This window comes from Phaseolus vulgaris, chromosome 10 (genome assembly GCF_051622355.1).
Source record: "Phaseolus vulgaris cultivar YP4 chromosome 10, ASM5162235v1, whole genome shotgun sequence".
Taxonomy (NCBI): Eukaryota; Viridiplantae; Streptophyta; class Magnoliopsida; order Fabales; family Fabaceae; genus Phaseolus; species Phaseolus vulgaris.
In genome coordinates this window covers 27,498,840-27,525,813 of record NC_143507.1, presented here as the reverse complement: position 1 = coordinate 27,525,813, position 26,974 = coordinate 27,498,840, and the positions used below count along the sequence as shown (strand labels likewise).

Sequence of the window (26,974 nt, the reverse complement as noted above, 5' to 3'; positions counted from 1 at the left end):
GCGCTAAGTTACTCCACAAGAGAATAACTTAGGCGCACAAAGAGATGTGCTAGAGCCCTTCAGGTAGTGGCACGTGTACGGTTAGATGTGAGTTGCATGCCTCCACGTGTCACTATCTGAGAGAGGCGCGACCAAGATAAAAGTGCACTCCGCGTCGTGAAAGGTACACACACCCACGTTTTTACTCATTTTGGTACGTTTTCGCACAATAGCGTAACATAATTCTGACACACGCAGAGGATAGCGTAACAGAATTCTGTTAGGCACAGACACAGAGAGAGAGAAAAAAAGAGAATCAGAGAGAGATTCAGTGACATTTTTGTTGGTGGTTCTGTGACCTAACTTGAGCGTCGGAGTGCAAACGGCCGCTAGAGGCGCCGTCTGTGTGTTTTGCAGGTTGCGTTTGAAGTTCCCGGAGAAGGTTCTAAGAGCATTCTTGCGGATAGCACAGTTGCATAGGCGGGGTAAGGAAGCGACAAAGCAATTCCTCCACGCTTGAGTTGATGACAGGATCATATCATATCAATAAAAATAATTTATATCAATAAAAATAATTTATAAACCCTAAACACAATAACACATGAAAATATTGCTTAACATATAAGGATGTAATTCTACATCAAAAAGTAGTGAACAAGTTTTACGCTTTCTCACTATAGCTAAAAACATATATCTCTAAATCATTCTAGCTTGGGATGCTAAAAAAACTGGACTTTTGTTTTTCTTTTTCTTTTTTATTGGGTCTTTATAAATTTTCTCTTTTGGCATTTTATATGACAGTTAAGGAAATGCTGGAATTGCTTATTAAAAAGAAGACAGTATTGGAATTAAAATCATGATTTATCTAGCTAGTTCATCTATTTGACAGTACATACAGAAAGAGACAAAAAACAAACATAACTAAGTCAGATAAATGTAAGAATTTGGTTATAAAAAACATAGTTTCTGACAAGTAACCTCAAGATCTCACTGAGAATTTGTCTCATTCATATAGTCAGATCTAGAGTACTGGCCCTTTTCCCGTGTTCCTCACATCGATCTTGTGCTTCCTTCAACCTCTGCTAAGATTGGAAGAGGAGGATTGAGAGCACAATGAGAGAGATAGGTTGCTATGAGCTTCATGGTCCTCCAATTTTGTCCCTTCAGCATCCATCTTTGTGTTTAGTTTCAGTGACAGATTCAAATCAAGTGATGTATCTTGAGCCTTCCTTTTTAGTGTCTTCATTTCTGTTGTTGGATTCATAGGCATGAGGTTTTGTGCTCTTTGTTGAATAATATTGTTTGATGGAGTGCGATCAACGTTGCTAAATCTTGTGAATAGAGATTCACAAGCACCGAATGAGAAAAACTCATATTTTGGTTCACGGGTTTTGCTTGTTGATTGTTCACCAGAAATGGATGAACCTGCCTGAGAAATTCCATTTGACCAATCGAAAGGTATATGTACAAGTTTTTCGTAGACACCAAAAGAAGCATCCCCGAATCCATAACTAAAAAAGAAGAAAGAACATTCAAATGGATCGAAACATATTTGGTTTAGTTTATTTTAATGAAATACTATTATGTTTTATCTAAAAAATAATTGTTTCTGAGATAATTGAAGCAAACCTTGGATAGTTATTGTTTGTGTAGCTGTAGGACGAACTTTGACTGGGATTATACGCTTGAAGCATGGAAAGTTGACTAAGATTGTAAATATTTTTATCTCCAATTTCAACAAGACTGGTATGATTGGAAAATACTGTCACATATATGCAATCAAGTTGTATTCATTAGGGTATACGTAATCAGAAACCCTAATCAGTACTAATTGACATTGAAATTTTTATACAGAAGAACATCATGTACCTTGATTTCGGTCATCCACCTTTTTGCTCCTAAACATCTAGCAAAAAGAATGGAAAGAAAAGAAATAAAACCAAGCCTGAGAAATCTAAGTAAACAATTTTAATAATTTATTTGTAAGAATTACCTGCAAATGACTCTTGACATGGGCAATACTTAAACCTTTCATATTCATCAATTGAAGAACCAATTTAGGTGTTGCTCCTGTACACCCAAAAATGTAAAATCAGTACCAGACGAAGCAGTAAAAATTATTTTCCTGCATAACTCGGCTGGAATTGAAGACAAATATGGATAATTGAAACTCACTCTCTTGTCCTCCAAGTCGTTGAACGGCATGAATAAAGCGAAGATGAAGATCAGGTGTCCACCGAAGCCTTGGTAACTTGGATCTAATATAAGGTCTAATTTTTTTCTCACTCTCTTCCGCTGTGCTGTTACTTGAGCTTCCTCCATTGTTGTTTTGCTTGCTTTGATCTTCATTGGCATGTCTTTCACACTCCTCTTCATCAATGTTAGAAGGGCTTGTCTTGGAACAGTGGGAGACTCGGCTTTCTCCCATCTTCTTATACACCTTGATTTTCCAACTTTATATGCTACTATTTCCTTGAAGATTATAACACAAAAGAATTTTGAGCTCCTTGTTGAGCTACGTTTTTCTCTCTTCCCTTTTCTTTCCTCAGTCAATGCCTTGGTTAAAAACGAGTAAACCATAATATAGTTTCATATCTTTATATGTTTTTAAATATGCATGGACATCAATGCCAGGAATATATTTAAATTTCAATGTGAATACAATCATATTTTTTGTTCCCACTTGAATAAGGATATATATAAGTATTTTTTTTGTGACAATTAATAAAGTATAATTGCAATAAAAATTAACTGGTGGTAGTATTATATGTACCAGTGGACCATCCCTGACATACATAAATATTTTGTTTTCAGGAAATTAGAAACATGGGTTTGATTCTTGGGCTAATGTTTTATTTTCAACTGTCAAACCCATTTTATATTATTTGGTTTATTTTCATGTCAATTATATTAAAGAGAGAGATTCACTGATTACACTTCATTAGTTGGGGTCACTACATTTACTTAATTATAAAATTGCGTTAAAAAAATATCTAGCCAATATTTTCTTCTAAATAAAACTATGTTTTCTTTTTTTGTCTATTTGGGTACATAGACAGCATGATTATCATTTGTTTGTTTGTTTGCAAGTTTATACTTTTAAAATGCTAGAATTAGTTTGATCGTCTCCACAAGAAATAAATAACTGAAGATGAAATTTGGATATGATAAAAAATTGTTAAAATCACTTTTTGCCTCTGTAGTTATGAATATATAGTTTTGATCTCTATTAAATCTTAGTTATATAATTGTTCTTCATATCTTTAGCTAAGTTAGAATGTCAAGGTTTGATGGTAAACACTAGCTACAAACATAATTTATCATTTAAAATAAAAGGATATAACTTACCTATTTTTTTTATCAGCAAGAAAATATATAGTAAATGTGTGGTTCACTTTAAGAGTGATCTAACCCTCTTACAAAGCAAAAGAGACATACACTTTTTTTTATCGGCAATATTGAATTAAAAAAATATGGAATACTTCAGGGGTGAATCAAGCCTTATACAACTTACCAAAAACAGTCCGCTAATAGAAAACCAACTAAAGAACTCTAAACCCTACTAAACTACTCTACCAAGATTCCTCGAAACCATAAACCATCAAGCTAAAACCAAAACTAAATCGAGAGTAGGAAAACCAAAGGTTAAAGACACCAATCAGAATAAGAAAAACAAGAAGATAGAATTTTAGATGAGATCCAAGACCAAACCTTCAATTTTTTCAAAGAAAAATCTTCTGAATGATCCGCTACTCCACCTTTAAAGGAGACCTTGTTCCTAAAATGGCAGATTTCACTAACCACCACAATCCAGACATTCTCCAAGACTAAATTGACAAAATTAGGAGCATTACTCAGGTTAAACTATAGAAAGTGGGAATGAGGGTTAAAAGAATCAATTGTTTTCAACCCTAACCAAGCGTAATAGAGACTCCACACTAACCAAGCGAAACGACAACCAAAAAGCAGATAAAGAAAATCCTCCTCTTTTTCCCCGCACAAGCTACACATGATATCTTAAACCATAATCCCACGTTTGGCCAGATTTACTTTGGTTGCGATCTTGCTTTCCAGTACCTTCTAAGCAACAAGGTGTGCCGAAGACAAAACTTTAATCCTCCAAAAAGCCTTAAAGAAATAACGATGCTCCCTTTCAAAATCTCCTTTTAGAAATAAGCCGACTTAACTGAAAACTCAAAACTTGCGACATCTTTCCAGGTTCACTTATCAACTTTATCCTAATCGAGCACAAAGTCTTGCACCACTTCCAAAAGCTGATCGACCTGGTCCTTCTCCCAAATAAAAAAGACTCATTCTCCAAACAAAATTTCACTCCCACCCATTATTAACTCGAGTTCCACAACAATCTAATGAAGCTTCTTTAGAATCACTAAGGGAGAAAAGCCTTGGAAATTTACTCTTTAAGGCTTCATTACCCACCCATTTGTCCTCCCATAACTTAAGAGACTGCCCATTTCCAATTTCCCAAACAAAACAGTCTTCAAAACTCCTGCCCCATTCCTCTAACTTCCAAATCACCTTCAAATCTCTCCACCGGAGGGAAACTTTGTTGTTTGACCCACCCTTTTTCAAACTTCTCCAACCTCCATATTTAGACTTCAAAACCTCCTTTCACAAAGCACCCTTATTAGAACCCAACCGCCAAATTCATTTGCTTAACAAGGACAAATTAAAAAACTTGATGTTACTAATACCAAGCCCGCCAGCTTCCCGAGACTCACGAACCTTATCCCAAGAGGCCCACACAATTTTCCTTCCTTCAGATCCCCAACCCCATGAGAAATTCCCTTGAAAAATCACTATCTTTTTCAGTACTCCTGAAGGTACCTCAAACATTGAAAGATAAAACAACGAGGCACACAAGAGAACTGAACTTATCAAGCAGATTCTCCCAGGTATACAAGTAAATTGACCTTTCCAGTTTCTAGTCTAGATTCTTTCAACCACACCATCCCAAAAAGGCTCTCTCTTAATGACACCCCTACTGGCATACCCAAATATTTGAAAGGTGTTCTCATCACATCGCAATTAAGAATAACTTTAAATCCCCGGATCGCAAACAAATCAATCACACTCCTCCAATGATGTTTTCCAAGAAATTCACCTTTAAACTAGAAACCAACTCAAAACAGCTTAAAATAACCTTAATGATAAACACACTTTTAATATTCTCCTCACAGAAAAACAGGGTATCATCTGCATATTGAAGCATATTGACCCTAACCTTCTTCCTTCCAACCTCTAAACTCTTTAGAAAACCATTCTCATAAGTTTTTCTATAAACCCTAGTCAATCTTTTGTTGGGTTTAATAGTGCCAAAGTTTAAGAGGGGGGGTGAATTGACCTTTTAAAACTTCTTCGCAGAAACAGTGTTTAACCCAGTTTTACAGAAAATAAATCGATTTATGTGGAAATGAACAGATTTATTTCAGCACTGTTTTTCTGTTTGAAACGCTTTTAATACAGCAGAGCTAATCACAAGACTATGCAGTGAGGATTTCCAGCAGCACACACAGATATCAGATTTGAAAAACAGTGAAACACAAAAACAGCAAGCTTTAATTTCAAGCAAGTGATTAAGGTTCAATTGATAGTTTGCTAGTTAATTGAGTGACCTTTGCAAACAAGTTGTTCCTGTGACTTTTAACAGACTATGAGTGTTCTTCTTGATGTCAAGAAATTTTCCAGAAATTAAGAACAATGAATCACAAAACAACAAGCTTCAACTTTAAGCAATTTGTTTAAGGTTCAATTAATAGCATTGACAGTTTCTTGAACAGCCTATCACAGTCAATCTGTTCCAATGGTTTTAGCAGATTATGTATGTTCTTATCAGATTCAAATACCTTTTTCAGAAATCAAGAACAGTATGCACAGTGCCCAGAAAGAACAGATTTATTTTCAATTGAACAGATTTATTTCTTTGCTGTTTTATCAATTATGCAGAAACGAAATTGCAGAGAGAGAGAGAGAATGAACACAAGCAATTATACTGGTTCACTCAACCTGAGCTACATCCAGTCTTCACCAACAACAGGTGGAATTCACTAACACACAGTACAATCAAGTACACTTCCCACTGTTCTTGAAACCTACAAGAACTTAGGTACTCTTGCTGAAAAAACCTATTTCAGCACTCACACACACACATCCACTCTCCAAGAACACCTATCAAGAAGAGGATTCAACCAAACTATTACAAGTAATAAGAAGTGAAACGACTACACCTGATTGAGGTAACAAAGATCAGCCTTAAACCAGTAGGCAAGATTGCTAGAACAGTAGCTGCACCTCACACCAAGCTTTTGGAACCAAACCAAGAACAAGCACTTTTTGATTTTTGAAATCTTTGAAGAACAAATGCTAATCCTTGAAAACACTTAACTCTCTGCTGTCAAAACTTGTTTTTTTTTGCAAATGTATGAACTGTTTGAATCGTTGTTAAACTCAGAAACAAGTTTGCATTTTATAGAAAGCCAGCTTATAACAGAATTTTGAAAAACAGTTAAAGCTGTTATAAAATGAACAGATTGAAAATAAAATGAACTGATTTATTTTCAAAAGCAGTTAGAGAATCTGTTAAGTGAGGAGACTTAGTCAACCATTCTGGTGCTGAGATAAAAACTGAAAAACGTTTAAGTATGATATGGCACCAGAGGCAAAAAAGAATCTATTCATTTACAGATGAACAGATTTATTTTTCAAAACGAAAACAGAGAAAGTTTAACAATTTGAAACTCAGTCGTTTTGAAAAGAAGAAGACTTAGTCAAAATACCTGATGCACAAAATCCAATTTTTACAAGACTTTAGCCAAGGCATCAGTGAAGAAAATGAATCTGTTTATTTAGAAAAGAACAGATTTATTTTTATGCAGTAAAACGTGTTTTTGTGTAAAACATGTGAAAAACAGTTTTAGAAAACTTATACTTGTTCTTAACACATGGCCAGTGGTTATGAGGTGAGTTACACAGCAAAAAGCTAGTCTTAGACAACCTCTAAGCACTAACTAAGACATACTTAAAGCAAAGCGCAAATACATGAAAAGAACATAAATGTCTTCATCAAACACAACATACAAGTCTTCATCAAACACAATCTTGAAGGGGCAGCAACCATCTTCAACAATCTCCCCCTGTTTGATGGAGACAAATCCCCATAGCTAACCTCATAGCATTGTTGCTTTAAGTACCTGCACTACACCAGACTTTAAACCAGAAAACAACAATATTGCATAACAAGCAGAATTTGTTTAAAGGTGCAGAGTCAACTCCCTGTTTCAGCTAGCATCACCTAGCATGGTGAGCTATTTTTCTCCCCCTTTGGATTCATCAAACAGCATATAAGCATAGGGAATACAGGGGTATAAAGCAGAAATTATAACCATAATAGTTCAGAACCAGAAAACCAAATTGTTCAACATTACATAAACTTGAAAACTCGAAAACTACTGATCCTTGTTGGAACCTTGCATGAGTAGCCTCAAAGTGTGCCCTTTGTTCTGCAGACATGACATCAAGACGGCACAGCACTTGCCTCTCAAACATAGACATTGGTTCTCCACAGTATTCTGGACTTTGATAGGCAACTATGGCATTTGCAGCAACTTCCTCATGTTCAGATTGGGCAGCAGGTGAGTCATCATCCATAGAAACAGCTTCATCCACATCCTCATGTTCTGCTTGAGAGTCCTTCTCCTTGAGAACCACCCACTTGTTTTCAATTTTGTGAAAACCCATTTTGGTGAGAGTTGAAGTATCAATCTCACTTACAGCTTTGATAGGGTCATTTCTCTCATTTGTAACATCAATACCAAAGTAATCAATTAATTTGGAAACAAGAATAGCATAGGGAAATCTGTAATCAGCCAACCTTTTTGACTTCAGCATGTGTTCATTGACAATGAACACCCAGTTTACCTTAATCTGGTTCATGATGCAATATAGGAGAATGAGATCCTCTTCATGTAGGACAGCATGGTTTGTTCCTCTTGGAATCAGTTGCCAAGCTATGATGTATGCAACTAGACGTGGAGTGAGGTTCAAATGCCCTGCATGGAATCTGTTTATGCTCTCTGTAGGATTCCTCATGCAACTTTTGTAATATTGCAGCTTGTTGAATTCTGAAATTCCACTGGTATTTGCTTTCCCTACTTTCAGTCCAGCATATTTTATTCCAGCCACAGAATTCCACACCTCACTTGTGATCTTCATCTTTGTCCCTTTCACATAAGAGACAAAATTCTTCCCATCCAATGTGAGGTTAGTATAAAACACTTTAACCAAGTCAGGATAGACATTACCCGTTAATTCCAGCAACTTTTTCAGTTTCTGGTGCTTCAACACAGCCCTTGTTTCTACCAGTTTTTCAGATTTCAGCCAGTTGAAATCCAGCACCTTGGGTATGTTGATCTGCTTCCTGCTTGTTTCATGAATGTAGGCATTGATGCCTTCTTCATTTCCAGCGAACCATCCTTCTAACACACCTTGAGAAGTGGTTTGCTTTCCCTTGCCTTTCTGTTTTTGTCTTGAAGACGAAGCCATGGTAACCTGAATTCTTTTCTTGATTTCAAATGGTGAGAATAGAAAGAGAATGGCCAATGTGGGTAGCAAGTATTCACACAGATTTATAGCAGAATAAATGGATTGATATGGCAGTTATGAGTGGATATGCATGAAGATATTATGCTTCTGAATTTGTGCAGAGAATCTTTGAAAATATGCACCAAATCTTTAGGGTCACGATGCATACACTCAAATTCTTATTGAGCACCCAAACCATCAAATCGGTTACATAACCATGACCAAAACCGTCAAAGGTACAGAGGTTAATGCCCACTAAATCAGTCAAGCAGTCAAAGATCAGAATTTCTCTTTCCTAGTCATCAATGCGTATCAGTGCAGAAAATAAACACATTTAATTGCGAATAAACAGATTTAATTTTTTACTGCTAGGTACAATTGACATTTATAATACCCAATTCATTAAGCAGAAAATTAAACCTATCTTTGGCTAATGGTTTTGTGAACAAATCAGCAAGTTGTAAATCAGTACCAATGAACTTAATATCACATGTTCCATTAGATATGTGTTCCCTTAGAAAATGATGCCTTATTTCAATGTGTTTGGTTCTTGAATGCATGACAGGATTTTTGGTTAAGTTGATTGCACTTGTATTATCACACAGCAGAGGTATATGGTTAAGTAAGATACCAAAATCATTCAATTGTTGTCTTAGCCATATAGTTTGAGCACAGCAACTCCCTGCTGCAATGTATTCTGCTTCAGCAGTGGAAAGAGCTACACAAGCCTGCTTTTTGCATTGCCATGAGATCAAGCTTGATCCAAGCAAATGGCAGGTTCCACTTGTGCTCTTCCTATCAATTTTGCAACCTGCAAAATCTGAATCAGAATACCCAGTTAAGCTTAATGAAATGTTACCTGGATACCACAAGCCAACTTCTTTAGTTCCTTGTAAATACTTCAAAATCCTTTTGACAGCATTGTAGTGTGATTCTTTAGGAGCTGACTGAAACCTTGCACACATGCACACTGCAAACATTATATCTGGCCTGCTGGCAGTAAGATACAGCAGTGATCCTATGAGTCCTCTGTATTTGGTTTCATCAACAGAAATTCTAGCTTCATCATGATCCAAATGACAGCTTGTTGAGAAGGGTGTGCTGATTGGTTTACACTTGTCCATTTCAAATTTCTTCAGCAGATCCTTGCAATACTTGGCTTGACTTAGGAAAATGCCATCCTTGAGTTGTTTGACCTGCAAGCCTAGAAAATAGTTCAACTCACCCATCATTGACATTTCAAACTCACTCTTCATGACCTTCACGAAAGCTTCACGCAATTCTCCATTGTTTGATCCAAAAATGATGTCATCCACATATACTTGGACTAGAATTGAGTCATCTCCTTTCTTCTTAATGAACAAGGTCTTATCTGATGTGCCTCTGTCATAGCCTTGTGAGGTGAGAAAATCACTTAGCCTTTCATACCATTGCCTAGGAGCTTGCTTGAGTCCATAGAGAGCCTTTTGGAGTTTGAACACATATTCTGGATGTTGATGGTCTTCAAAACCTGGTGGTTGGGAGACAAATACCTCTTCATTTATATAGCCATTTAGAAAGGCACTCTTCACGTCCATTTGAAATAGCTTGAACCCTTTGATGCATGAAAAAGCAAGCAGCAGTCTAACAGCTTCTAACCGAGCCACTGGTGCATATGTCTCATCATAGTCTATTCCTTCTTCTTGATTGTACCCTTTAGCTACAAGCCTAGCCTTGTTTCTGGTGATCACTCCATGCTCATCCATTTTGTTTCTAAATACCCATTTTGTTCCAATAACATTCATCTCAGGTATTCTAGGAACAAGAGTCCAGACCTCATTAAGAGCAAACTGATTCAGTTCCTCCTGCATAGCTAAAATCCAGTTGCTGTCCTTGAGTGCTTCCTTCAAATTCTTGGGTTCAACTTGAGATACAAAAGCCATTGCTTCACAGAAATTGTTCAAGGATTTTCTAGTTGACACTCCTTTCTCAATGTTCCCAATGACATTATCAAGGGTTAAGTCTCTTGGGGTTTTCCACTCTTTTGGCAAACCTGCAGCTGCAGTAGATTCTTGTACAGTATGTGTATCAGCAGTATCAAAATGAATCGATTCATTTTGATTTAAAACAGATTTAAATTCGTTACTGTCAGGTTCATCAGCAGCTTTAGATATACTATGATTAGTTTCATCAAAAACAACATGCATTGATTCTTCTACTATGAGCAACCTTTTATTGAAGACTCTATATGCATGACCATTCAAAGCATAACCAATGTGCACACCTTCATCAGATTTAGCATCAAACTTACCAAGATTTTCTTTGCCATTATTCAATACAAAACATTTACACCCAAATACTCTAAGGTGACTTACACTAGGTTTTCTGCCCTTATACAATTCATATGGGGTTTTCTTAAGAATTGGTCTTATTAAGGTCCTATTTAAGACATAACCAGCAGTATAAACAGCATCAGCCCAAAAATACTTAGGTAGCTTAGATTCATTTAACATAGTTCTAGCAAGTTCCTCTAGTGATCTATTTTTCCTTTCAACTACACCATTTTGTTGGGGTGTCCTAGGGGCTGAAAAGGTATGAGCTATCCCATGCTTCTCACAGAACCTCTCAAACTTAGCATTTTGAAACTCTCCCCCATGATCACTTCGAATTGATTTAATGCAGCAACCATTTTCATTTTGCAGAATTTTTGCTAATCTCTTAAAAGCAGAATAAGCATCATGTTTATGTGCAAGAAATAGAGTCCATGTAAATCTAGAGTAATCATCCACAACAACTAAAGCATACAAATTTCCAGCCAAGCTAGCAACTCTAGATGGACCAAATAAGTCCATGTGTAACACATCCAATGGATTTTTTGTAGAGACAATATCCTTTAACTTGAAAGAGGATTTGATTTATTTACCTTTCACACAAGCATCACAAAGCCTGTTATCCTGAAATTTAATGTTAGGTAAACCAGAAACTAAATCTTTAGATTTCAATTTATTCAAGTGATTTGTGTGTATGTGAGCTAACCTCCTGTGCCACAACCAAGACTCATCACTTCTGGACAGCAAACACTCATTTGAAGAGTTAGTTTCCATGATATTCAACAAGTAAATGTTATTCACTCTCTTACCAGTAAACAGTGCCTTACTAGATGAATTACTTGAGATTGTGCAGCCACTTGACTCAAAATTCACTTTGTATCCTTTGTCACAAAGCTGACTTATGCTGAGAAGACTATGCTTGAGTCCTTCTACATACAACACATTCTCAATGGTTGTTGAATTCCCTGTTCCAACAGTTCCTCTGCCCAAAATTCTCCCTCGGTTATTATCACCATAGGTCACATGTCCTTCTGCTTTGAGCTTTAAGCTGGTGAACTTTGTAAGATCTCCAGTCATATGCTTGGAACAGCCACTGTCCAAGTACCACTGGTTTTTCTTGCTTCCAATCTGCAAAACAGAATACAAAATTTACAAATGGTACCCTTTTCAGTATAGGGTCCAGCACAGATTAACACCTTCTCTTTGGTAGCCATTTAGCTAAGTTCTTAGGCACAAGATGTCTTCTAGCAATGCAAGACCTAGATGTATGACCAGATTTCATGCAGTAAAAACAGGTTACATGAGATGCCTTTTTGCCACTGTTAAAAGCTGAAAAAACTGATTTTGCTGGAACAAAAAAACTTGAAAGCTTTTTGACATTGGTTGTATTTCCAGGGGTATAACCAAGTCCATTCTTATTGAAAACAACATTCTGTGATCCAAGGAGAGACTCAAGGTTTTCTCTTCCCTTGGTGAAATTGGAAAGGGTTTTCAGCAAATATTCCACTTGTTTTTCCAATCTTTTGCAGTTTTCACAGTTTTTAATAGAGGCATGCAAGCAAGTCAGTTCAAGGCTTACCAAATCTGTTTTGGCCTTATGCAATTCTTCCTCAAGTGTTTTTACTTTAGGTGCAAGCACATTATTTACCTTTTGCAGCTTATTGCATATTACAGCTAGCCTATTGGCTTCCTCATGTGTTTCCTTGAAGGCAGCAAGCAAATCATCATAGTTATCAGAATCAGCAGAAAAATTACTTACTGATTCAGAGCTTGACTCCTCATCCTTCATCATGAAGCACAAATTATTCTCCTCATCTTCTGTTGAAGAGCTGCTAGTTGAGGATACTTCATTTTCCTCCCATGAGATGTAGGCTCTTCTTCCTTTGTTCCTTTCAAATTTCTTGCTGGCAGATTTGTCCCTTGTTTGATTGTCTGGACAATCTGTTTTGATATGCCCTGTTTTGCCACATCCAAAGCAAGTATATTTAGAAGAATTTGAATCATTGGGTTTAGGATACCTTCTTTTCTGCTGGTTCCTATTTTTGCTTTTCTTCCTCAAGAATTTGCTGAATCTTTTTGTAAGAAGGCTGATTGTGTCATCATCTTCAGCATCTTCTTTTTCTTCCTTGATCTCATCCAATTCAGTTGCTTTCAGTGCAAGACCTTTGGGTTTTCTCTCTGTTGTTTCCTGCTCTTTAAGTCTTTTAAGCTCTAGCTCATGCTCCATCAGCTTTCCAAACAGTGCAGCAGTTTCCAATTTTGACAGATCACGGCTTTCAGAGATAGCTGTCACCTTTGGTTGCCAGCTTCTGTCGAGGCACTTCAATATCTTTGTGTTGAGCTCCTCTCTGTCAAATTCTTTTCCCAAGCCAGTGAGGTGATTCACAATGTGGGTGAATCTCTTCTGCACATCAGCAATGCTCTCCTCGGGTTGCATTCTGAACAGCTCATATTCTTGGATGAGTGCATGTTTCCTTGACCTTTTCACATCTTCAGTACCTTCATGAGTCACTTCTAAGACTTCCCACATCTCCTTAGCTGACTTACATTGAGATATCCTGAAGAACTCATCCATTGTCAATGTAGAGGTTATGATGTTCTTGGCCACAAGATCATGTTGAGCCTTTCTCCTTTCGGTCTCATTCCATTCTGATCTTGGCTTTTCCACTTGTTCATCCTTGACAACCTGCATTGGCACATAAGGTCCATTGACCACAGCTTCCCAAATTAATGCATCAATGGATTCCATAAAAATTCTCATTCTAACTTTCCAAAATGCATAATTCATTCCATTAAACATAGGTGGTCTATTAACAGCAGAACCTTCAGCAAAAAGCACATTGAACTCAGACATTATTACAAACAAACTTGATTAAAATACAAGTCCTAGCTCTTGATACCAATTGTTGGGTTTAATAGTGCCAAAGTTCAAGAGGGGGGGTGAATTGACCTTTTAAAACTTCTTCGCAGAAACAGTGTTTAACCCAGTTTTACAGAAAATAAATCGATTTATGTGGAAATGAACAGATTTATTTCAGCACTGTTTTTCTGTTTGAAACGCTTTTAATACAGCAGAGCTAATCACAAGACTATGCAGTGAGGATTTCCAGCAGCACACACAGATATCAGATTTGAAAAACAGTGAAACACAAAAACAGCAAGCTTTAATTTCAAGCAAGTGATTAAGGTTCAATTGATAGTTTGCTAGTTAATTGAGTGACCTTTGCAAACAAGTTGTTCCTGTGACTTTTAACAGACTATGAGTGTTCTTCTTGATGTCAAGAAATTTTCCAGAAATTAAGAACAATGAATCACAAAACAACAAGCTTCAACTTTAAGCAATTTGTTTAAGGTTCAATTAATAGCATTGACAGTTTCTTGAACAGCCTATCACAGTCAATCTGTTCCAATGGTTTTAGCAGATTATGTATGTTCTTATCAGATTCAAATACCTTTTTCAGAAATCAAGAACAGTATGCACAGTGCCCAGAAAGAACAGATTTATTTTCAATTGAACAGATTTATTTCTTTGCTGTTTTATCAATTATGCAGAAACGAAATTGCAGAGAGAGAGAGAGAATGAACACAAGCAATTATACTGGTTCACTCAACCTGAGCTACATCCAGTCTTCACCAACAACAGGTGGAATTCACTAACACACAGTACAATCAAGTACACTTCCCACTGTTCTTGAAACCTACAAGAACTTAGGTACTCTTGCTGAAAAAACCTATTTCAGCACTCACACACACACATCCACTCTCCAAGAACACCTATCAAGAAGAGGATTCAACCAAACTATTACAAGTAATAAGAAGTGAAACGACTACACCTGATTGAGGTAACAAAGATCAGCCTTAAACCAGTAGGCAAGATTGCTAGAACAGTAGCTGCACCTCACACCAAGCTTTTGGAACCAAACCAAGAACAAGCACTTTTTGATTTTTGAAATCTTTGAAGAACAAATGCTAATCCTTGAAAACACTTAACTCTCTGCTGTCAAAACTTGTTTTTTTTTGCAAATGTATGAACTGTTTGAATCGTTGTTAAACTCAGAAACAAGTTTGCATTTTATAGAAAGCCAGCTTATAACAGAATTTTGAAAAACAGTTAAAGCTGTTATAAAATGAACAGATTGAAAATAAAATGAACTGATTTATTTTCAAAAGCAGTTAGAGAATCTGTTAAGTGAGGAGACTTAGTCAACCATTCTGGTGCTGAGATAAAAACTGAAAAACGTTTAAGTATGATATGGCACCAGAGGCAAAAAAGAATCTATTCATTTACAGATGAACAGATTTATTTTTCAAAACGAAAACAGAGAAAGTTTAACAATTTGAAACTCAGTCGTTTTGAAAAGAAGAAGACTTAGTCAAAATACCTGATGCACAAAATCCAATTTTTACAAGACTTTAGCCAAGGCATCAGTGAAGAAAATGAATCTGTTTATTTAGAAAAGAACAGATTTATTTTTATGCAGTAAAACGTGTTTTTGTGTAAAACATGTGAAAAACAGTTTTAGAAAACTTATGCTTGTTCTTAACACATGGCCAGTGGTTATGAGGTGAGTTACACAGCAAAAAGCTAGTCTTAGACAACCTCTAAGCACTAACTAAGACATACTTAAAGCAAAGCGCAAATACATGAAAAGAACATAAATGTCTTCATCAAACACAACATACAAGTCTTCATCAAACACAATCTTGAAGGGGCAGCAACCCTCTTCAACAATCTCCCCCTGTTTGATGGAGACAAATCCCCATAGCTAACCTCATAGCATTGTTGCTTTAAGTACCTGCACTACACCAGACTTTAAACCAGAAAACAACAATATTGCATAACAAGCAGAATTTGTTTAAAGGTGCAGAGTCAACTCCCTGTTTCAGCTAGCATCACCTAGCATGGTGAGCTATTTTTCTCCCCCTTTGGATTCATCAAACAGCATATAAGCATAGGGAATACAGGGGTATAAAGCAGAAATTATAACCATAATAGTTCAGAACCAGAAAACCAAATTGTTCAACATTACATAAACTTGAAAACTCGAAAACTACTGATCCTTGTTGGAACCTTGCATGAGTAGCCTCAAAGTGTGCCCTTTGTTCTGCAGACATGACATCAAGACGGCACAGCACTTGCCTCTCAAACATAGACATTGGTTCTCCACGGTATTCTAGACTTTGATAGGCAAAAAGCTACTCTTAGACAACCTCTAAGCACTAACTAAGACATACTTAAAGCAAAGCGCAAATACATGAAAAGAACATAAATGTCTTCATCAAACACAACATACAAGTCTTCATCAAACACAATCTTGAAGGGGCAACAACCATCTTCAACATCTTTCGGCCATTATAAGTGATCCTGCCTGTTGACCGGAGCGCTGGAGAATGCCTCGTCAAAGGATCGACGTGCGCGCCGCTTCTCACTTCCGTTCCTCCTCTGGATCTATCTCAAGAACCTGCAAAGAAACGATACGGCGCCGCTGCGGCCGATCGCACTCCGACGCTCAAGTCAGTGACGGTATCACCAAATACTAAGAACTGGAACCGTGCAAATCTCTCTCACAAACAGCTCTGTCACTCGCAAGCGTAAAGTGTATGAACTGAACGTGCGTACCTTAGAAAATCTGTTAGGAACTCTTATATACCTGGTGATTTTCTCTCTCCTGGCAGTTACTGACTTGGACACGTGGCTCGTATCCAACCGTACACGTGCCATCATCTGGAGGCTCCCTGACTTGGCGCTACTTCTACTCTCATTTTGGCTAAGTTACCTATGCATGGTGCTGCCCAGTGCCTAGCTAACTCAGGAGTGCGATCCCTACTGAAACTGGCGAGTTAGGGTCTTCATACACCTTCCCTGTGGTCTCGCCGGCCGCCTTCATAATCTGCTTCTCCTTCCTCTTCGGCAATGTGATTATTCTGGCGATCTCCTTCCTCTTCTGCTTCTCCTGCCTGGTCGCCCGAGTCTACATCTGGCGACTTCGTCCTTAACCTAGCGATCGCCTATTCTGGTAAGCTGGAGATCGGAACACGCCAACTTAACTATCGGCGACTACACGTGCCTCCCGACTTCCTTCCCAACTGCCAACCTGGCGCCTTGTCAACGCGCCTATACTGTACCAGGATGCCACGTCATCGCATCCGACCTCCAGGGCGGTACACAAGCCCCCCAGTCTTAAGCGAAGACTTGTCCAGCGAGAAGACTGAAAAAGCCTTTGTTAACACCGGTCTACGTGGCATGGGCGCAGAATTCCAAGCGGTAGTACTTTCTGCTGCTCTAACGCCCCACCAAACTCTTCGCGCATCGTTCGACACGTGGCTCTCATCAACGGCTATCTTCATCTGCCGTTAGCGCTTCCAAACTTATTTCGAAAACCCTTAAACCCCTTACGCTCCTACTGTTCCATCACTTTCCTTACACTCGTATACGCTCTCACTCCTTTCTGCGAAAACTCTCGACGTTCCTCGGCGCTCCAGATCACCAACTCCCTTTAACATTCTCCCGATCATCGAAAGGTAACTACTTTCCTTCATCTGCTGGGTTTTCTTGCATTTTCACCGATTTGCATCATCCTATAACTGTCTGGTGCATACGCTGTGGGTTGTTTTTCCATTTCTCTTTCCGCGTGACTTAGGGCTCTGCCGATTGTCGCAACGAACTCACATTCGTTCGTCTTTCACCTTCCATTCATGATTGAGTCAGCCTTTGTAACCCTCCTGATTATTTTTCCTTCCTCCTTCGTTTGCAGTTGCTACCATGACTCGCACGAAGATCACCCCGAACCCCCCTCCGTCAGCGCGAAACCCCCATTCACAAGCACACGACTCTACGCAAGTTCGTGGTGCTCCCTCTTCGCAGGCTGTGAGGCCCGCGTCTTCTCAAACCACTCTGGCCCAGGCGACTCCACCAAACACTGGAGGAGCCCCCACCCCACTGCCAGACTTCAAGACGTTATACTCATGGGCTAACTCAACCCTCTTAAAGGAGACGTCGTCGGTGAACACCGCGGGAGCGGTTCTGCGATTGACCAACGGGGACGAGGCCCACCAATCATTCCACAAGGAGCACGATGAGAGAATGATGGTGCTGCCTTGCCCAGCCACCCTGCCAGTGTGCGTCGATGATAAAGTGAGCGTCGACGGGCCCTTCTGCTTCGTCTACACCACTCTCTTCAAGAAGGTTAAACTCAGGTTCCCTCTCACTCGATTTGAGAGGGAACTCTTAACCGAGCTCAACATCGCTGCCGCCCAGCTTCACCCCAACAGCTGGGCGTTTGTCCGAGCTTTTGAGGTAACATGCGCCCACCTGGGGTTGCCTGCGTCAGTGGACGTATTTTTATTTCTGTTTGAGGCCAAACACCCAGGCGATCGCCTGTGGGTCAGTCTGAACGCCATTGCTGGGAGATCCATTTTCACCATCTTCCAGCAGTCGTACAAGGATTGGAAGGGGAAGTTCATCCAGGTTCGCGCAAATGACAAAGACCCTTCCCTTCTCGATGGTTTCCCCTTGTACTGGGTGGACAAGGGGAAAAAAGAGTCCAAGAGCTGCTTCAGGAGACCCAGAAGTCCTGATAGCATGGGAGCTTTGGACAGAGACCTTTGTCTCTTCTGGAAGAGGGTGGCAGATGCCCACATAACATTTTTGACCCCCACCCTGATTTCCTTCGAGTTCTTTGAGGACCAGCTGGAATTTCAAATAGGTTAGGACGCTATATCTTTATCCTGACATTGCTTCTGATATTGTTTCTGGGCGTCTTGTGCAATACACACAAGACTTTGGTTTTATCTCTTCTGCATATGCCTGCTTTGCTGTCTTATTGTCTTGTACCTTTACCCCTTTCTCCTTTGAGCTAACTTATGCACTTTCGTTTCATGCAGACACTATGTTGGGTAAGAACATGCTCGCCGATTTAAAGGCGCTCGCCCGCAATCATGGGTTGGCGACCGGCTCCCAGACGGTTCCCAACTCAGCGATCGAGAAGGCCATCATCCAGGGGCGTTCACCGCCTAAGGCGCCCACCCAACGAAAGAAACTGGTTCTCAAGAGGCCAAAGCGGAAAGCCCCCCAAGTTGTCCAAGAGGATGAGGAAGAGGACGACGAGGTCACAGAGGATGGCCTTGTCACGAAAAGGAAGAGGGTGGCACCATCTTCTCCACCTGCCCCGCCTCCTCTTCCATCTTCAACACCACCATCAACACCCGCTCCTCCTTCTTCACCACCAGCACCACAAGCCCCTTCACCACCAGTCCAAGCAGTTCCATTGGCCACTGCGCCACCTGCAACTGGGGCCCAAGAGCCAAACTTCTTAGAGGACCCCCCGAGCGCCTTTACTCCACATATATCAGCAGGAGGGGGCCCTCCTTCCAACACCTCAGCTGCAGGAGTCGTTCCAATCGGGGATGAGGTCGCTCACACCTCTCCAATCCTAATCACCGAGTCCCCGATTGCGTCGCCGCGCCAAGAAGCAACCACTGAAAATATTGTTAAGGAAGGCGGCGACGAGAACCCTCAACAAGCTCCCCTGGCGCCTCTCCAAGCTGCAAATCTTTCCCTCGAGGTGACGAGGATGTGGGAACCTCTGACTGCTAAACTCAAAACCATTGCAGAGGATATCCCATCAATCATAACAAGAGCTGTGGAGAGCTCCACCAGGCGGCTACAGGATGACATCTACAACCTCAAGACCGAGAACAGCACAATGAAGGTCGAGGTGGAGAAGGTGTCATTCAGCCTAACGCTCGCGGAAATGGAACATTCTCGAGTGGAGGATGTCCTAAACACCGAGCTTAGGCTTGCGCGCAAGGAAGCTGTCGACCTTCGCCGCAAAGTCCACGAACTTGCCCAAGAAAAAGTCGAACTTGAAAGCAGAATCGTGCCCCTACGTACCAAGGCGAGCGACCTGGAGGCTCAAATTCAAACCAATGCGGATAAGGTACTGAGGCTGGAGCAAAGGTCGATCGACCGCGAGAAGCTACTTGGGCAAGTAGAGAAAGCCAGAGACGACGCCATGGCCGATCTCTCCGAGGCAAACAAAGAAAAGGTGAAGATGGCTGCCGAGTTGGCTCAAGCCCAAACAGAATCCAAGAAGGTGGCTGACGACCTTCTTCAAGCTCAAGAGACCAACAAACAACTCCGAAAACATGTCGAAGAGCTGGAGCAGCAAAACAAGGAGCTTAAGCAGCAGGTTGAAGGATTTCAAAAGCAAATTGAAGAACTTAAGCTAAGCTCCGCTCAGATTCTGGTTGCTGGGTTTGATGCCGCTCGAGAACAGTTTGCCTGCCTCTTCCCTGATCTTGACCTTAGCATGGTGTCGTTAGACAACGAAGTAGTAGATGGGAAGGTCGTTCCCGCCGAAGGCTCAACCAATTCTACCCCATCTGCTTCTTTATGAATTCAATTGTATTTACCCTGTAAAAACCCTTGCACATGTATTTTGAACAGCTGCTACTTATTTCAATAGCGAAATTTGGATATTTCTTCCGACTTCTTTTGAGCGCTTTACTTTCTTCGTATGTTTAACTCCGCTGCGTTTAACTTAGCGATTTTGCAAACATGACCTTTGGCGTAACTGCTTCGAGTCGATTCAAACTTAAGCAATAATCGCTTTAAACAACTTGTACCCCTGAGGCACTAACCTGATCATAAGAATACCTTCCGAGCAACGAACTGTAACTCAATCATTGGTTCGAACAACGTCCCACTCGACCTGCTTTATCAAACAAGTCTTTCAATCTTCTCGCCGTGTTTGAACTTTTCCCGATCGCCAAGACCTCTTGGCAACACCAACTTTTCCCAGTCTCACGCTTTGGCAATCGTTTCTTTATCTGGGGCAGAAACGCCCTTTGGGATCTTCCTTTGCCCCCTTGAACCTCAGAGCTAAGACTGGCTGGCTAGGCGTTCTCTTCGAACCTACCTTAGCCACCTTTCAAGCTTCTTCCACCCTCTTCGCCATACCTGAACTCGTTCAAGACGAGAAGGATTTTATCTTGCCTATACTCGCGCACAGGCGAGAAGGTCTTTTAACTCGCCTGAACTCGCTCATCGGCGAGAAGGACTTTGTCAGGTGCCTCAACTTTCCCAGGGTGTACATCTCCTCCCCCCTGGATGCACTGAGGACCTTTTCTTTCTCACGCCTGCACTCGCTCGACGGCGAGGAGGTCTTTGATGGGCCCTAGTTCGCACAACGGCGATAAGGACTTTATCCGGTGCCTCAACTTGCCCAGGGCGTACATCTCCTCCCCCCTGGATGCACTGAGGACCTTTCTCGCCTGCGCCCGCACAACGGCGAGGAGGTCTTTAACTTGCCTATGCGTTGCCCCGGGAGTTACGTCTTCTCGCTCCCAGAAGCACGGAGGACTTTTTCTCTTTCTCGCCTGCACTCGCTCAACGGCGAGGAGGTCTTTTTAACTTGCCTCAAAACGCGCGAGGGCGTTGAGGTCTTCCATCTGGTGCCTCCGATCGCCGAAAAACGATGAGGACTTTAAAAACTTAACTGGTGCCTCTAATCGCCGAAAAACGATGAGGACTTCAAAACTTAACTGGTGCCTCTAATCGCCGAAAAACGATGAGGACTTCAAAACTTTAGAAAACACGCGACATATCTTTTCGTGCCTCAAATCATGTACGAATGACAAGGTCTTTCTTCAAAACTTTTGGAAATAACACACATGCGATCTGAAAACACCTTATACTTCGAAAACTCTTCTTTTATTGGGTGGCCTCATTAAAAACCCTCCTTAGGGAAAAAAGAGTGCCCCCTTAAAACTGTTTTAACAGAGACATTGCAATGTAATATTTGTGTTCGTCTTTACTTACAAAGCTCTTGGCTATAGTACAACTTCAGGTGTGTGGCGTTCCAGGTACGAGGGATCGCCCCCCCTTCCAACGTCTCCAAGCGATAAGCTCCGTTCCCGAGTGCCTCGGTTATTCTGAACGGTCCAGTCCACTTGGGTGATAGCTTATTCTCCATCTCGTACTGGTGGGCCTTTCTCATCACCAGATTGCCTTCTCTAAACTGCCTTGGCATCACCTTTGAGTTGTACCTTCGCTCGACCCTTCTCTTCACCGCCTCAGCCTTCAGCCTTGCTCCTCCCTGACTTCGTCCAGCAGATCCAGGTTCAGTCTTCTCTCTTCATTCGAGTCTTCCTCTACAAAGTTCTGGAATCTCGGCGAGCTCTCCTGAATCTCGACTGGAATCATGGCATCACACCCGTAGACCAAGCTAAACGGGGTCTCATGGGTTCCTGACTGCTCGGTGGTGTGGTACGCCCAAACTATTCGGGGTACCTCCTCAGCCCAACTCCCCTTGGCTTTCTCGAGCCTCCTCTTCAAACCTCTCAGCAACACCCGGTTAGCTGATTCCACCTGGCCATTAGTCTGAGGGTGCTCGACGGATGCAAACACTTGCTGAATTCCGACCCCTTCGCAAAGCTTCTTCAACAGGTGGCTCGCAAACTGAGTCCCATTATCTGATACCAGGCGCTTAGGCACTCCAAACCGGCACACAATATTCTTCCATACGAAGCCTTCGATCTTGTGCGCGGTGATCTGGGCCACTGGTTCTACTTCAATCCACTTGGTGAAATACTCAATCGCCACCACCAAGTACTTCATCTGCCTGATCGCCAGTGGAAAAGGTCCCAGGATGTCGATTCCCCAAGTATGAAACGGCCAAGGGCTATAGATCGACTTCAACTCCTCGGGAGGCGCCTTGTGCCAATCGGCGTGCTGCTGGCATTGTTTGCAGCACTGGGCGTACTTCTTGCAATCTTCTCTCATGGATGGCCAATAGTAGCCTGCACGGAGAGTTCTCGCGGCCAGAGCTCGACCCCCGACGTGACTTCCACATATTCCTTCGTGGAGCTCTGCCATAATCCTCGTGCACTTCTCGCCGTGTATACATTCCAGGAGTGGGTGAGTGAATCCAAACCTGTACAGATCGCCATCAATCAATGTATACTTGCTGGAATTTTTCTTTACCTTCCTAGCTTCTGCTGGATCCAGCGGGAGGAGACCATCTGCCAAGAACCGCTTGTACTGTGTTATCCAAGTGTCTGGCTCGTGGGTGGCGCAGACCTGCATCACGTCCACCTTCTCTCCTCGACATGCTCTAATTCTTGGCGATCTCAGGGTTTCTTGCGTCAAAGACTTATGGCTTCTCGCTGCTCTCTCCGTCGACCTGCTTATCTGAAGGACCAGGTGATCTGCTACAAATGCCCTCGGCGTCTTCAAAGTTTCTTGAATCACTGTCCTCTGCCTACCCCCCTTGCCCGAACTGGCGAGCTTAGCAAGCAAGTCAGCTCGGGCATTCTGTTCTCGGGGCACATGCACCACTTCAAAAGAGGCAAAGGAACTCTTCAATTCCTGCACATACGCCAAGTAAGCCGCCATTTGTGGATCTTTAGCCTGGAACTCGCCTGTTACTTGCCCTGTGACTAGCAGCGAGTCACTCTTAGCCATCAGCACTCTGGCTCCCATCTCTTTAGCCAGCAGAATCCCGGCGATCAGCGCCTCATACTCTGCCTGATTGTTGCTGGCTTTGAAGGCGAATCTCAACGATTGTTCGATCAGCACGCCGTTGGGTCCTTCCAATATGACACCAGCAACGCTACCCTGCTGGTTTGACGATCCATCCACCGAGAGTACCCAACGGAAATCATCTCCTTCAACCCGCGTCGCCTCTGAAGAGAGCTCGACTACAAAATCTGCAAAGATTTGCCCTTTGATCGGGCCTCGAGGCTCATATTTAATGTCAAACTCTGACAACTCGACTGCCCACTTCACCATTCTTCCTGCAACGTCAGGTTTCTTCAAGACCTTTTGGATGGGCAGGTCAGTCATCACCAGTATTGTGAAACTGTGGAAATAGTGGCGCAACCTCCTCGCCGAAAACACCACAGCCAATGCAGCCTTCTCCAGGGCCTGATATCTCGTTTCTGGGCCCTGCAACACTTTACTCACGAAATAAATAGGTTTCTGAGCCTGATCCTGGTCCTGGGCGAGCACAGCACTCACCGCCCTCTCAGTCACAGCGAAATACAACCTGAGAGGGATTCCCGCCAGTGGTTTGCACAAAACCGGCGGGCTCGCCAAATATTCCTTCAGCTTGACGAAAGCTTCCTCGCACTCTTTCGTCCAAGCGAACTTGTTATTGCGCCGCAGACACTGGAAATAGGGATGTCCCTTTTCTCCGCTTGCTGACACGAAGCGGGATAGGGCCGCCATCCGACCCGTCAGCTGCTGGACTTCTTTCACTGTAGTCGGGCTTCTCATCGCCAAGATGGCGGCACACTTGTCCGGGTTGGCCTCTATCCCTCTTTCAGTCAAGAGAAAACCCAAAAATTTTCCAGCCTCCACGCCGAAAACGCATTTCTCCGGGTTGAGCTTCAACTTGAACTTGGCGATCGTCGTGAACAATTCTTCCAAGTCTGCAACGTGCTTGCTTTTCTCCTGCGAGGTCACGACCATGTCATCGACGTAAGCTTGCACGTTCCTTCCCAGCATCGGTGCAAGTACTCGATCCATCAGCCTCTGGTACGTGGCCCCCGCGTTCTTCAGCCCGAACGACATCACCTTATAGCAGTAGCACGACCTCTCCGTCATGAAGGCTGTTTTTTCTTCATCCATGGGATGCATCTTGATCTGATTATAGCCCGAGAAGGCGTCCAGGAAACTCAGCAGCTTGCACCCTGCAGCACTATCAACCAGGGCATCAATGCTTGGTAAAGGATACGAATCCTTTGGGCAAGCCTTATTCAGGTCGGTGAAATCGACGCACATGCGCCATTTCCCGTTGCTCTTCTTTACCAGCACGACATTTGCCAGCCACTCAGGGTACTGGACTTCCCTGATGTGGCCTGCAGCGAGGAGTTTCTGGGTCTCATCCTTGATCGCCTGCCTCCTTTCTTCATTAAATTTCCTCCTTCTTTGCCGCACCGGTCTCACCATGTTGTCCATCGCCAGATGATGGCACAAGAAGTCGGGATCGATCCCGGGCATGTCCGAAATAGACCAGGCAAACGCGTCCAGATGTCGTTCAATCACCTTGGCGATCTGGTCCTGGAGATCGACCTCCAGAGATCTTCCGAGCTTGAAAATCTTCCCCCCGATCTCCTTCTCGAGCCACCGCTCGACGGGTTTGGGCCTGGACTCTCTGGCGATCACCGCCTTGGCGATTCCGAGTTCCCTTGCTTCCTCCGGGCGATTCCGCGCCTCTTCCTCCTCCAGGGCAGCATCCCTCTCCCCCAGCTCAGCATCTACCATCTCTACGTCCCTTCCAGCGGCCTCCTCCATTATCGGCGGTCTGGGCTTCACACCGAGCGGTGGGGTGGTTGTGACATAGCTCACTGATCTTTTATTTTTCAGGCTATTTTCATAGCACTTTTTCGCTTCCTTCTGATTAGACTTTATCGTGATTACCACCCCTTCCATGGACGGCAGCTTCACCTTCATGTGCCGAGTCGATGGAATTGCGCCTATCCTGTTAAGGGTGGGCCTTCCCAGCAGGATGTTATATGCTGAAGGGGCGTTCACGATGAGGTACTTGATTTTTTCCGTCCTCGACCCAGCCTCATCGGTAAACGTGGTTCTCAGCTCAATGTACCCCCTGACTTCCACCTGGTCGCCAGCGAACCCATACAAGCACCCTCCATAGGGCCTCAGCTGGTCAAGGGGCAACTCTAGCTGCGTGAAAGTCGGCCAGAACATCATGTCTGCCGAACTTCCTTGGTCCACCAGAACTCGGTGAACCTTCCTCCCCGCCGTGATCAACGAAATAACAATGGGATCGTTGTCGTGAGGCACAACGTCCCGAAGATCCTGCTTGGTGAACGTAATGTCCACTTCGGGCGAGTGATATTCAAACATGTCCACCGACATCACCGATCGCGCGTACTTTTTCCTCTGCGATGCGGTGCATCCACCACCTGAGAAACCCCCTGCAATGGTGTGGATTTCCCCATGGATAGGCATCTCGTGTTGCTGGGCTTCTCCCCCTGCCGGCTGGGAACTCGACGCTCCTCCGGTCCTTCTGTCCAGCAGATAGTCGTTTAGGAAGCCGCTCTTAACCAGGTCGTCGAGCTGGTACCCTAAAGACAAACACGAGTCCAGGTTGTGGCCAAAGCACTGGTGGAACTCGCACCAGACGTCCGGCTTCGACCCCAGCACCTTGTCGCCCACTTTCTCGGGCGCCTTCAATCAAGCAGATATGTTAGGGATAGCGATCAGGTCCGCTAGCCCCATGACGAATTTGTGCTTAGGCGGGCGATTGTATTCCCGGCGCGCTGGTTGTTGGCGTGCTGGCGGTTGGCGCGCTTGGCTTCTTCCCTTGTTTCTCCTATCGTAAGGATAACGAGTCCTTTGATCCTTTCTGGCCGCCGCTGCCGTTTCCAGCACCCTCTGTGGCTGGATCCTGGTCTGGGCGCGTGGCCTGACGGGAGCCACACTGCCTCTCTTCTCAGCGACCTCACTCTCGTCGGCGATGTGAGCCACCGCAAGTCGCCTGACTTCAGCAAACGTCGCTGGATGAGCCCTGATCAAGGCTTCGCAGAATGGCCCTGGCTGCACGCCCTTCTTGAAGGCATAAACCAGCATTTCTTCATCCTTGGCCGGCGACCTGACCATCTGCGCTCCGAAGCGATTGAGGTAGTCTCTGAGGGACTCCCCATGGTACTGCCTTATATCAAACAGATCATAGGACACTCTGGGCGGTGCCTTGTTCACAATATACTGCTCGACAAAGATTTTCGAGAGTTGCTGAAAATTAGTTATGTGGCCATTAGGCAGGCTCACAAACCACTCCATCGCCGTTCCCTGGAGAGTGCTCACGAACATCTTACAATAGACAGCATCCGACCCCCCTGACAGCATCATCTGTGTGTGGAACGTGGTCAGATGAGCCTCTGGATCTTCCACGCCAGTAAAAACAGCTTTAACCAGGACCACGCTCGTGGGAATTGGCGTGTCGGTAATCGCCTGAATGAAAGGCATTGGGAAAACACGAGGCGGTGTCGACGGTGCCACCTCCTCAGTGGAAGAACGAACCTGCTGCTCCTGAAGAGCTCGACGTAGCTCCTCAGCT

The 26,974-nt window shown here is 42.8% G+C and overlaps 1 protein-coding gene and 1 non-coding gene across 2 annotated transcripts in view; both read right to left on the bottom strand.

Annotated features, from left to right (window-relative positions):
- Window positions 1-886: 886 nt before the first annotated feature.
- Window positions 887-2,548, bottom strand: LOC137819434 (uncharacterized). Its single transcript, XR_016516354.1, has 5 exons — window positions 2,155-2,548; window positions 1,973-2,049; window positions 1,849-1,885; window positions 1,609-1,741; window positions 887-1,490 (listed from the first exon to the last, which is right to left on the bottom strand). It is a non-coding gene; the product is annotated as an uncharacterized LOC137819434 (transcript).
- A 1,760-nt stretch (window positions 2,549-4,308) lies between these two features.
- The window catches only part of LOC137816615 (uncharacterized), a 28,624-nt gene continuing 5,958 nt past the window's right edge, over window positions 4,309-26,974 (bottom strand). The window contains exons 4-5 of the mRNA XM_068619831.2: window positions 4,726-4,817; window positions 4,309-4,608 (exon numbers count right to left, since the gene is read on the bottom strand). Of these exons, the coding sequence (XP_068475932.2) occupies window positions 4,309-4,608; window positions 4,726-4,817 (392 nt within the window). The remainder of the gene's footprint in view (window positions 4,609-4,725; window positions 4,818-26,974) is intronic.